The sequence below is a fragment of the Scyliorhinus torazame genome, chromosome 8 (genome assembly GCF_047496885.1).
Source record: "Scyliorhinus torazame isolate Kashiwa2021f chromosome 8, sScyTor2.1, whole genome shotgun sequence".
NCBI lineage: Eukaryota > Metazoa > Chordata > Chondrichthyes > Carcharhiniformes > Scyliorhinidae > Scyliorhinus > Scyliorhinus torazame.
Window position 1 is genome coordinate 73,078,841 of NC_092714.1, and position 14,018 is coordinate 73,092,858.

A 14,018-nucleotide genomic window follows, 5' to 3' on the forward strand; every position below is an offset into this window, starting at 1 on the left:
TCCTTCAGTTGGAAAAGATTAACTTTGCCCTCAGGTGATTTTGGGAGGGGGGGGGGGCGTTGGTAAGTTGGAGGTCGCTCTTATCCCTGTTTGAGGACGGGGAGAAAAAGGGGGAAAATTGTCATACTGTGGGGAATTGTGTTATTACTGTGGGGATTGTGTATTAACACCTCCTGGCAATTTACTTGCAGACTCAACTGCTTTCATCAAAAAAAAATTACTAACTTGAACATACCCAACAGCGCAGATACAGCTTCCACCATTCCATTGTAAATCTGGGAATTCTGAGAAGGAAGAATTTTCTCCCACAGGATTTGAATGTAATTCAATATTTGAAAGTAACCACATGTCGACAATGCCCACCAAGCTGACCAGCAGAGCAGGGGCCAAGAGGAATAACACTGCAGAAAAGTCTTCCACAGCATTGCAAGAACAGTGCAGACACCTTTGAATGGCTTTTTATTCTGGAAAATAAAACCAAAGTTAAAAATACATCCTTAAACATATGTCTCAAATAGGTTTCGTTTAAAAACCAATACATCTTGTTTTAAGGGAAGCATTTTACATCCACACAGAATGTACACAGTACAACAATTCTCATCGGAAATACACATTACAGTCAGTGACACAGCATTGCTGTGACATTTCAACTGATCTACAAGGCAGCAGGTGGCTAGGTTTGCACTTCACTTTAAAAGCAGGCGCAAAATGGCACATTAATGCTCAGCATCATTATTGTTACAACACGGCTTGATCCTTTCTCCTGACACCCTGCTGCTGAGAGATGGAGCAGTGAGATAAAGAAAAAAAATCAAGAGAAAGTAGCTTGGTCTGGTCTCATGGAGAGAGGACAGTGCTGTCCATCGCACATCTCCCCGGAGAAGGGTTCAAGGAATTTCAGGCCCTTGGAGGTCAAATAAAACTTTGTGATTTAATGAAATCTTCTGTCTCTTCTCTTTTTAGTTTAAGTGCTGGGAGACCATCACAGTCAGCATAGAAAGATGCCTTGTAACATACAGAGTTAAGAATATTAGCAGCACAAGGATTTATTGTTCATCGTGAACAAATCACTCCCAACATTACTTAGCAGGTAAGAGTTGGTATTGTATCGTAGGCACATGGCTTTGAAATCTGGAGATAAGCAAAATCAGCTTTACACCGGCAGCTCATCCATAGCACTATGCTTGATTTCAGCAGCAGAAAACAAGCAAAACGGCAAATAAAACAAACATTACCGTAATTTCCTGAGTGTATGACATTCTATCCATTGGTTCTGGCACATAGCTAGGTAACATATTATCAGCATCATCACGACAACCATTTAGTGGCGTTGTTGCTGTCGTTTCATGTTCTTCAGACGATGACTTTGCACCTTCATCTTTGATTTCTTGTTCATCACAGTCTCCTCTCACTCTATGGAAGAACATGCTCCGCTGTGGCATTGGAAGAAACATCGATGTAATAAAGGCAACTGCTACACAGACCAAGGAAATAATATTGAGGTGGAAGAGGGACACCTCAGTAAATGACACCAACATTTGTCCAGTAACAGATCCCACTGTGTACCCAACCAATGTGGCACAACGACAATATCCAGTTACTTTCTGGTACATATTAAAGTCTACTACAGAGTAGATATACGAGTAATAAGCCACCTCTGATGCAGTTACCATCCCGTAGAAAAATTCAAGAAATTTCATTGCAAGCAGTCCTTGTGCATACAATAGCATGACCCAGGTAACGATCAAAGCTGCACCTTGTAGAACGATGACTGGCTTGTATCGGAGGTAATCAGTCGCAAGGAAGATGGGAAACAAAAGCACTAGGTAGGAGTAAGTCCACACTGGAAAAATCTCATTCACCTATTAAAAACAAAACACAGAAGTCCAATAGGTTTAAGTCATGAAAGTTCATTTTTAATTTTCAATCTTTAATCTCTCAAAATTGAAAACGTTTAGTTCATTCAAGCTTCTAAGAATTTTGTTCACAATGTGATAGAGGAAATACACAAGTTACCTCATGAGGAACCAAAATGAAAATTAAAACTGCAAAACAGAAATTTCCTTCCAAATCTCATTCATTGAAGAAAAATCTCAAAAGAAAATGATAATTACTCCTCTAACCCCATTCATCTCCAAATTTTCTGCCTTTTTTATACATTCATGGGATGTGGGCAAAACTGGCAATGGCAGAATTTATTGTCATTCCTGCCCTGGAGATGCTAATTTGTGTTGCAGTAATCCCACAGGTACCAAGAAACACAAAAGTGGCCATTCTCAGCACAACATTGAGAATCAGGCCTGCTGTTACTATAGCTACAGGAAAGGCAATGCAACTAGAATCTCACCTCACCCAGGATTCCCATACAAACTTCCAATCAAGGGTTACTGCTGGTGATCAGGAACAGAAACTCAGGCTGTTTCTTGTTCACAGTCTTCAAACTAGAAGATAGAGGGCATGTGCAGTACCTGGAATGCTAACAATAGGAGTCATATGCCCTACTGATCATATGTATCTACACCCTAGTCTGGTAGATGGGGTGGAAAATAACTCATTTCACTTCCGACAACAGTGACTGACCTGCATTCAGAATTTCAACAATATGAATCTCAATTAGCTGAGCTTGTTAGGACCATGAAAAGCAATAAAGAAACAAGCACAATCCCACAATGACAGAGCAGAGATCAAGAACGCACCAGACTCGAACCTCCCAATACCACACCCATGCCGTGATACAGTGCAAAGAGGGGTCTCACAGAAAGGTGGGACCATCATCATGAAGTGACTGGTCCCGATTTCCTGCCGGGCAGTGCAAATAAAAAGGGACCAATTTGTAAGTCCCAAATTTTACATTTTCTCCAAATTAAATAAAAGTACTCCCATTGACGAATGTGATATAAAATAGTTACTTTAGAGATATTAGTTACTGTAATGTAGAGATAGGCCAGTCTCATTCTGGTGAGTTCACAGACAAAGGATTTCAGACCGCATGGCAAAGCAGGAAGAGGTGTGTCCACCATAGGAGGAGAAAAGGATGCTGGGTAATAGGGGCCAGAGGAAGGGATTGGAAGTGAGCCAATCAGAATGTCGGACTAGGTCAGGAGGGGTATAGGCTGACCTATGGGAATCGTGTATGTGAAACTTGATACCATTTGAATTGATTTGCAGAGATCCCTTTGTCTCTTTGTTCATTCGCTTTCCGGGATGTAGGAGACTAGATGTGTCCTATGCTTCTGTGAAATGAAACAAGCTTGCAAGCTAAATAAAATAACTAATGCTGTACCTGCAAATCCATCTCAACTTTTATTGAGGCCAGACTGACGGGTAAAGAAATTTGGGATTTGTCAATTGGTGCCGAAAACCCGGGATTTCTCAAGACGGTTCCAACGGACCAACTGCGAAATCAGAATTAGACTGATTATGAACAGGGCGAGTGGGAAGAAGGGGCCCACAATGTATAGCTGGAAAATCACCACGCATTGCTTTTTCCCCTCTTATCGTCTGATTAGTCTGGTCACTCGCGGTTGGTACGGAAAGATCGTCTCGACGAAATCAAAGGTCAGTCTGGGAATTAGAAATTTAATTGATGGGATTTCATATTGTTGATTCGGCTTGGGTTAGGTTTTTGGGTTGATGGGACATCTAAAACGATGATTCAATTCCAAGTATAAGTGTTTTTCTGGCTGATGAGACTTCAGTAGTGAAGGTTCAGTCCAGTATAACTGTTTTTAAATCTGAAGATGATTCAATTCCATGTGTGAGTGTTTTAAATATATAGTTGATTAAGCTAAAATTGTACCCCTTGGACTGTGGTGGCGAAGGGCACAGTTCTGAGGACTAGTTGAGATTGTGGGGAATGCTGCATATTGGTTGAAGCAGAAGGTCTCTCAAAGGGTTAACAGCAGCAGCCAAAGTTAAAGACGACAGACTGTGCTTCTCACTCAGGCCTTGAGATAACAGCAGCAGCCTATAGTGTAATCGGATACCTTTCCTTTGAGTCAGTGAACTGCAGCAAAGTTACGTTTTGAATTAATTAAAGGAAACCAGTGGGTTTCTCCACCTCTTTGATAAAAGTTATTATTTTCGAAAGCAATTGATTGAAATTGCCAGAATCTTAAGTTTTACTTACTTGAAATAATGTTTATCTCAATTTATTTGTGAATTAATAGAAACTTAAAGAAGATCACTGACACCATTTTAAAAAGTGTAAATCTGGAGATGATAGTTGACTTTGCCAACATTTTTGTGAATGTAAGAAAAACTTGTTAAAAGAAAAATTGTTAAGATAAAGAATTAAGTTGTAAATGTTATACAAGTTTGTGTTAAGCAAATCGTAAATTTAGTTGAGTTGAGATCAGAGCTAAGCTTGCAAGTTGCAGTAATTCAATTTGAATTTTCAAACATTTTTAAGTTTAAAAAAAAAACACTGTTAGAACCGTTTCAATCGTTTTGCCAAGAGAAAAAAAAACACGCAAGTAGAGACAGGAAAGGCGCGGGTCAAACAAAAGATGAGCTACGTAGTTCAATGGCTGGCCTTGAATTGACAAAAAATGATAAATTCAATAATTTAGAAAAGTCACTAAAAGTTCCGACTGCACCTGTAGCATTGTCTGCACTAATTCCAGAACCACCAGAGTATAATAATTGATATCCAGTCACTGCTCCCCAGATTCCAATTATGCCAGTAACTCAAGCCCTTTTGGGTGATAGTGTGGGTCCTAATTTACCATCTTCACGATCAGTAGAGAAAGAGGAGCTCTGTTCCGCAAGCCCAGTTAGTTCTAGGACCAGATCTCGGACAGCGAGAGAAGGGCTTGATCCTAACCAAAAACAATTAAGCATACCACCTAAATCCCTCCAAACCAAGGGAAAACCGCAAGGTTCGAGAATAAAGGGAGCTGCAACAGATGATTTTGAAGAGAAAGAACTCCCTCTAGTGACAGGGAGGGACGTCGAAGTCTTGGAAGAACCAGAGGAAATAGCTAGAGTGCCCCCTGGTGAGATTCGGAGACAGTTGCCGATTAGGAAGATACCAAACCCGGACGCGGTGACTGCCGGGCCGCAACCCACGATAGACGTTTACTTCCCATGGACACCCAGTGAGATGATGGCTATTATGGCTACAATCCCAGATAGAAAAAAATCTCCTGCTGCTTTCGTGGATTCCTTGAGACTACCATCTCAATTTATCAAGCTGATTCTAGGGACCTCTGGGCCCTAGTCCAGCAGGTTAACCCCAGCAGAGTACCGCAATTATCTTAATCACTTGAATTATGCTAGCCACGCCGCACTTCAGCAAGCCCATGCGTTAGACGACGATAGAAGGACACAGATCCTGAATGCGTTGAATTTCAAAAGCCCATAAATCTTTCTGTTACCTTAGACCTAAAACCTAAGAAGATTGAAGAGCCAGAGGAATTTCTGGAGCGTTTTAATGAAATCTACCGTGGGCCGTCAGGCGACTTGCTATATCAAAATGGTCAGAATTCCCCTCAATATTGTGCTATGTTAATGCATTGCCTACCACCTTCTGTGGCTACTGCTGTGAAATGTAATAACATGAATTGGACAGAGAACGACCCTTCCCAGATGGCAAGGGCAGTCAGATTTTATTGGAAGGAGGGTGTAGGCCAGGAAGGAGGCTCAGTTACAAAGGTTAAGACTGAGTATGTAATGAAAAAGGATGATCTGCGACCCCAACAAGCGGCAGAAATGGTAGTTTACCAGCAGTAGCCCCAATATTGTGACTTTGGGTGGGTGGATCAGCGAGGGGGAGGATACCAAACCCACCCAAAGGGACCTTCAGCTCCTTTTTATGGCCCACCGTATGCATCAACAGCTTTACAACCGCCGCCCCCTCTGAGGGGCCATTGGTCTACTGGGAGAAGAGGACGGGGCAGATATAGAGGGAGCAATGCATGTTTTAATTGCGGCCGTGCAGATCACTGGCAACAGGAATGTCCCTTTAAAAGACAGGCAGTAGAAGGAGATTATCCGACCCAAAGGAGGGGGTACCCACCAAGGGGAGGACAGACTAGATACACTGACTTCTCCCAGGCAAACCCTTTTCCAACACAGGGTTGACTAGCTAATTTAGTCATAATGACTCTCCAATCGGACAGGGAACCTATTATCTCTGCAGATAGGAGATCAACATCACCCATTTGTAATCGACACTGGAGCAGCCATGTCTTCTGTGCAATCAGAACTTCGACTACCACTATCCGACCACACGCAGCAATTGTCGTTGTCGGGGTTCCAAGGACAGGTGTGTGAGTATCCTATTTCTGAACCTGTGACAGTCACTTACGAGAATAAGTCTGCAAATCATCAGTTTGTAGTGACTACTGGATTGGACTGTAACTTGTTGGCCCGAGATTTACTGTGTATCTTCCAGCTACAGCTAGAGTGTGGAGACGAGGGGGTAACGGTTAAATCATGGAGGATGAGACAACAGTGCTATATTTCTATCACCCCCCAGTGGTGGACGTTAGACATTGAACATTCACTGCATCGCGTTACCCTGGCCTATGACAGAACTGGACAAAACAGGGAGTTGGAGGACAAATACCGGCCATTAATTGGGACCGAATGGCCAGTCAAGGTTACAGCCACAGTCACGGGAAAAGAAGGTACAGCCGATTTTGTTACAATACCACCACATTTATGGCCACAGTCAGCTTCGGTAAGCCCTCATATTACACGTCAGGTCCACGACCAGTACCATGCCAGGGATCTGGGGCAAATGGTAAGGAGGGCAGTGGATCATTCGGATCCAACAGAGTACGCACTTCAAGTCATGCCAGACGGCACTGCCATAAAATATTTTGAGGTCCCTGAAACAATTAACACTCGACTGCAGCATCACTGGGGACATGATGTTTTGGAATATGTCAATCCACAGGTCTGGGCGAAATATCCATCACAAGTGGGAAAGACAAATGTTACACCTATAAAGGTAACGATTAAGGATCATGTAAAGCTACCTTCCATTCGGCAATACCCCCTGAAATCCCAAGCTGCTCCGTCTATAGACAAATTAATTCAAGAGCTGTTGCAACAGGGTATTTTGGTCCCTTGCCAATCAGAATGTAACACCCCCATACTTGCTGTGCCTAAACCAGCCAAATCAGACCAGTACCGATTAGTACAGGATTTACGTTCAATCAATGCCATCGCATAGCCGTTACATGCTCTCACCCTCCAACAGGATATTACGGTGTATAGCTCCCACTCGGTCATCGCACTACTGAGGCAACTGCAGACTCAGCATCTTACCGCAGCTCGTCAGAATAGGTATGAGGTATACCTTTTGAACAATCCACGTCTGACATTTAACCACTGTACCACTATCAATCCAGCCTGTTTTCTTAGTGGTCCCCCTGTCCATGAAGACGCACCTGGCCACGACTGTTTAGCCTTGATTCAGGAAACTACCACAATAAGGGGCGATTTGAGTGACATTTCGTCAGAACAACCCGACATGATTATGTGGTCAAATATCCCACCGGGGTTTAGTTAATGACTTACTGCAGGCCCTTCTTATGCCCGCACAGATTTCCGTTATTAAATGCGCTGCCCACACAAATGGTGAGACCCCAGTTGACGTTGGTAATGAACAAGCAGATTGTGCAGCGCGGACAGCCGCGCAAATTCAGCAAGTGATGGTGCCTAAAATGTTAAGTCAGACTAAACGATCTACTATAAATATGTCTGCTTCTGACAAGTCAATGCCAACCATCCAAGACGTCATAAGGTTACAGGAGGACGCTCCAGAGAGTGATAAACAAATGTGGAAACGGTTAGGTTGTACACATGATTCTGTTTCCTCTTTATGGACCACGCCAGCACATCAGACTTGTATGTCTGATGTACTGGCTTTATGGGTCATTGAATGTGTACACTTTGCAACTCATTGTGGGGCTTGAGGGACTAGTGAATTGTTGCTGGACACTTGGTGGCACCCTAAAATGCAGGGGTTGGCTCAGAGTATCAGTAATCGGTGTTTGATTTGTCAGCAATATAACACCGGAAAAGGTATCCCTTGTGGGATGGGGCAAACCCCATTGCCCAGTGGTCCCTCGAGACGCTCCAAATGGATTACATCGAGTTGGAAAGGTGTCAATGTTATAAATATGTTTTGGTCATTGTGGATGTGTTCAGCAGATGGGTCGAGGCGTATCGGACTATCGATAATAAAGCTGCCACTGTGGTTAAAGTCTTGATGCGGGAAATCATTCCCCGGTACGGTATACCAGCTCAGTTAAGTTCTGATAATGGGCCTAATTGTATTGGGCAAATTAACAAGGAGTTTTGCTCCCAGTTGGGCATACGCCAACAGTTACACTGTGCTTATAGACCGCAGGCGGCCGGGTTGGTTGAGAGACACAATCAGACCCTCAAAACTAAATTGGCTAAATTAAGAGCAGACACGGGACTGACATGGCCTAAGTTGCTCCCCGTTGCCCTCTTCCAGCTGCGGGTTACACCCGCGGGACCGGCCCGGCTCTCTCCTGCCGAGATTCTTTATGGCAGGCCTCTTAGAACTCCCTGGAGCCTGCAGGTTCCCAGACTGGTTCAGTTTCACCATATGACTGAAGAGATGACCACCTATATTCTAGCCCTCACGCAGGTGCTCAAGGAGCTCCATGACCAGGTCCGCGCGGCTCACCAGCCATCGCCCCCCAGTACCTAGCTCACTTTCAGTCCAGCCCGGCAGTTATGTCATGGTCAAAAATTGGACTAGGAAGGGGTCGGAGCCGCGATGGGACGGGCCCTTCCAAGTTCTCCTTACCACCCCCACAGCAGTTAAAGTGGAGGGGCGAAGTGCTTGGGTCCACCTTCATCACTGTAAATTGAGTCCATCTCCACTACTGTAAAAGGTCGGATACTAACCTGCCTCCCTTCTCCAGTGCTATTTTCCAGGTGTGGAGCATGATGGAGTGGCTACGCACCGTCTGTGTGATATTTGGCCTCACTTCGCTTGGAGTGTTATTGGCGACGGACATGGAAAAGGGGAATATTATTTATATTTGTAACCCCAACCAATCTACAAGGATACATCACCTATGCAAAGGTGATGTTCTTCGCTGCCCCCATATACGAGGACATGGTATCGACTCATGGAAGGTCGTCAAAGTTAAGGAGAATGCAGGACTCATGAAGCAATTGCACCGGTCCCTGCGATGGGAAGGGAATATTATATGGACATTGCCTTGTTTTTGGAATACATGTAAATTTGATTTTGGATGTGTTAAGATTGGTGCAATAAAGGTAACATCAGGCCATCAGGAGAGCGTAGGAAGAGGCTATGAGAAAGAGAGAGGGACTAGAGAGAGGACGGGGCGTGTGAGAAGGGAAGTACAGCTAGAACGTAGGTTACCGGGAGATACACTTTAGTTTAAGGCCAAACTGAGGAAAACCTGGGTAGTATGAATCTCTTCTACCAGATTTACCATCGCTTGTATGGACACGGACGGGTTGTCTCCTACCCGAACCCCGCAGCAGTGTCTAGGTTATTTTTTGTTTCACCGCTTTGGGGCACTCCCCAAACGGTGGTTCATTGTCAGCATTCCGAGCCACTGCCCGAGCAAGTCACTCTTCCTTACGATCCGGGTTCAGCACCACCGGCTATTTGCCTTCCCCTTCCTCGGGATAATTCCCATTCACAGTATGATAGGCTGCAACGGTGGAGGGCGTATATACCTAGCCACTTCACTCCCAATAGGGATTCCCGGTCGTACGAGAATTGTTTCAGCAGTGAAGGATACGGCTGTTTGCTGGTAGAGGTGGAAACAAGTATAACATGTCCGTTCCCCACCTGTACAGACAGGAGGTGCCATATCACCCAGGCGTCTGGCCAATGCGTTTGTTACAACACCACTTGCGTTCCATTGAACGCCGGCCTCCAGCTCCTTTGTGGCTGGGCGAATGTCTCTCATATCACTGTTGGGACTAGGGCTTTCCGCATTGCTAGGCGGCCCGAATGGGCGTTTCGAAGCTGGATAAGCTGGGCTACTGGGGGATCCTTACGCAACCTATATACTGATTGTGATGCTAGCCTGCACACGGAACAAGGATACTACTTTTTATTTAATGGCACAGCGACCAACGTTTTGTCACCCCCATTTCCCCGCCAAATTGCTATAGGGACTCTAGTCCCTACCACAGTCCCCTGCCCTTCGGCGTGGAAGCTGCATAATCAGTTAGCACGCCGGGCAGTCTCGGCTGAATTTTGCTAGAACTGGAAAAAATCTCAGGTTCTCGCACCCAACCGGGGCCACTCAGCCGGGTGGGGGATTCTGAGCGTCTTGACACTGGGAGGTGTGGGGGGTTCCTTGGCTGTCAGCAATAGGAATTATTTTATTTGTGGCCTTACCATCTTGGGAAATGAAACCTTGGGAGCCCTCGGGGCAATAACCAAGGAATTGTCTCAGCTACGGTTGTTTGCAATGCAGAACCGGTATGCTCTTGACTATCTTCTGGCCCGTGAGGGTGGGGTATGCGCCATAGAGCAGGGCAAGTGTATCATGGGAGTTCAGGACTTGACCGCTAACATCACTAAATTTATGGATCACATACGGGATCACCTGGACGGAATGCAGGATCCTGGCGCTTGGGGTAACTGGGGATTTGGAGGTTGGAAGGACTGGTTGATAAATATGGTCATGTATTTAGTGGTGGCTATCGGCTGCATCTTTGTGGGCCCAGCCATCCTTAAATGTGTGATGGGTAGAATGCGGGGTACACTGGAACAGATCAACGCCCTTAAAATCTTAGCTGTCAAAATCCATGAGGGTGCAGCAGATGAAGGGGGGCTACGCCAGGAATTGGAAATGCAGTGACAGATCTTTTTAGATGAGGGACCGTAGCTATGGATTGGATAGTTCGGTTATCATGGAATGATAAAAGGAGGGAATGATGAATGTGATATAAAATAGTTACTTTAGAGATATTAGTTACTGTAATGTAGAGATAGGCCAGTCTCATTCTGGTGAGTTCACAGACAAAGGATTTCAGACCGCATGGCAAAGCAGGAAGAGGTGTGTCCACCATAGGAGGAGAAAAGGGTGCTGGGTAATAGGGGCCAGAGGAAGGGATTGGAAGTGAGCCAATCAGAATGTCGGACTAGGTCAGGAGGGGTATAGGCTGACCTATGGGAATCGTGTATGTGAAACTTGATACCATTTGAATTGATTTGCAGAGATCCCTTTGTCTCTTTGTTCATTCGCTTTCCGGGATGTAGGAGACTAGATGTGTCCTATGCTTCTGTGAAATGAAACAAGCTTGCAAGCTAAATAAAATAACTAATGCTGTACCTGCAAATCCATCTCGACTTTTATTGAGGCCAGACTGACGGGTAAAGAAATTTGGGATTTGTCACCATCTCCATCTGAGAGACGAGTCAGCAAAAGGTTGCCCCAAGACCAAACAAACATAATCTCTGCAGCAACCAGTCAGATCAAGCGATGCAATAAAGTCTTCTCAATGCAACCACACAGTACACCATTGCGACATTATTCTGTAGACCAAGGACACCCAAGTTTTTTTAAATACAAGGGATTGGAATTGATTGGATATTTGGAACATTTATTTCTTTGGTGATTGGGACATGTATTTTTTCAGTGAAACAAATTTGTTTTGTTTTTCAATTAAACAAATGTGCCCCCTACTCCATCTTGAAACATAAAATGTTGAATAAATACAGATTCAACATCTATGGGCGGCACAGTAGCAGTGGTCAGCACTGTTGCTTCACAGCACCAGGGGCCCGGGTCAGATTCCCGGCTTGGATCACCTGCACGGAATCTGCATGTTCTCCCAGTGTCTCCGTGGGTTTCCTCCGGGTGCTTCGGTTTCCTCCCACAATAGGCATGCTTGTTGGGTAAATTGGACATTCTGAATTCGGCCTCAGAGTACGCAAACAGATGCCGTAGTGTAGCTACTAGGGGATTTTCACAGTAACTTCATTAGGGTTAGTGTTAATGTAAGCCTACTTGTGACAGGAATAAAGATTATTATTGAATGAAATACATACTATTCTCTGATGTAGATTACAGACACTATTGTGCAACGTCAAGGCAGGAAATTGACATGTCATTGCAAAGCAATGAGTCAATAAACTCCCTTTTATAAATCTTTCAATTAAATTGCACAAGGTGGTGTACAAGAAGGGAACAAGGAAAAAGATGGAAAATTATAGGCCAATTAGCCCAACCTCGGTTGTTGGCAAGATTCTAGAATCCATTGTTAAAGATGAGATTTCTAAATTCTTGGAAGTGCAGGGTCGGATTAGGACAAGTCAGCATGGATTTAGTAAGGGGAGGTCGTGCCTGACAAACCTGTTAGAGTCCTTTGAAGAGATAACAAATAGGTTGGACCAAGGAGAGCCAATGGATGTTATCTATCTTGACTTATAAAAGGCCTTTGATAAGGTGCCTCACGGGAGACTGCTGAGTAAAATAACGGCCCATGGTATTCGAGGCGAGGTACTAACATGGATTGACGATTGGCTGTCAGGCAGAAGGCAGAGAGTTGGGATAAAAGGTTCTTTTTCGGAATGGCAACCGGTGACGAGTGGTGTCCCGCAGGGGTTCAGTGTTGGGGCCACAGCTGTTCACTTTATATATTAACGATCTAGATGACGGGACTGGGGGCATTCTGGCTAAGTTTGCCGATGATACAAAGACAGGTGGAGGGGCAGGTAGTATGGAGGAGGTGGGGAGGCTGCAGAAAGATTTAGACAGTTTAGGAGAGTGGTCCAAGAAATGGCTGGTGAAATTCAACGTGGGCAAGTGCAAGGTCTTGCACCTTGGAAAAAAGAATAGAGGCATGGACTATTTTCTAAACGGTGACAAAATTCATAATGCTGAAGTGCAAAGGGACTTGGGAGTCCTAGTCCAGGATTCTCTAAAGGTAAACTTGCAGGTTGAGTCCGTAATTAAGAAAGCAAATGCAATGTTGTCATTTATCTCAAGAGGCTTGGAATATAAAAGCAGGGATGTACTTCTGAAGCTTTATAAAGCATTAGTTAGGCCCCATTTAGAATACTGTGAGCAATTTTGGGCCCCACACCTCAGGAAGGACATACTGGCACTGGAGCGGGTCCAGCGGAGATTCACACGGATGATCCCAGGAATGATAGGCCTAACATACGATGAATGTCTGAGGATCCTGGGATTATATTCATTGGAGTTTAGGAGGTTGAGGGGCGATCTAATAGAAACTTACAAGATAATGAATGGCTTAGATAGGGTGGACGTAGGGAAGTTGTTTCCATTAGCAGGGGAGACTAGGACCCGGGGCCACAGCCTTAGAATAAAAGGGAGTCACTTTAGAACAGAGATGAGGAGAAATTTCTTCAGCCAGAGAGTGGTGGGTCTGTGGAATTCATTGCCACAGAGGGCGGTGGAGGCCGGAACGTTGAGTGTCTTTAAGACAGAAGTTGATAAATTCTTGATTTCTCGAGGAATTAAAGGCTATGGAGAGAGAGCGGGTAAATGGAGTTGAAATCAGCCATGATTGAATGGTGGAGTGGACTTGATGGGCCGAATGGCCTTACTTCCGCTCCTATGTCTTATGGTCTTACTGTCCAATTTAATTTATAAAAGTGAATACCACCTTCACTAATGTGGAGAATTGCACCAACCTGTCAAGAGGCACAGTCATAATTTCAGAATCTGCAGGGAGGAGTAACTCTTATGGGAGAGATTACACAATAGTAACAATGGGGAGGCTAATAGCGTAAATAGACTTGGCACTGAAATGACTGCACGGTTTGAACAAAGGATACTTGCTGTAAATGGTAGCACTAGTGCATTTTGATTTGAGTTTTTAAAACACCACATTGTGCGTTAACTACAGGGACTCAAGACTTTAAAAGTCTCATTCTCTAAAAAAAAATTAGTGTTGGCGATTTTAAGTTACCCTCTTTATTTAAAAAAAATTTTATTCTCCTTTTTCACATTTTATCCCAAATTTACACCCACCAACAATAAACAATAATCAGTAACAAATAT

At 44.3% G+C, this 14,018-nt stretch overlaps 1 protein-coding gene across 1 annotated transcript in view; it reads right to left on the reverse strand.

Annotated features, from left to right (window-relative positions):
* Positions 1 to 14,018, reverse strand: part of LOC140427944 (thiamine transporter 1-like) — a 30,617-nt gene that overhangs the window by 15,049 nt on the left and 1,550 nt on the right. Inside the window, 2 exon segments of the mRNA XM_072513823.1 lie at positions 236 to 464; positions 1,236 to 1,862. Coding sequence (XP_072369924.1) covers positions 236 to 464; positions 1,236 to 1,862 — 856 coding nt within the window.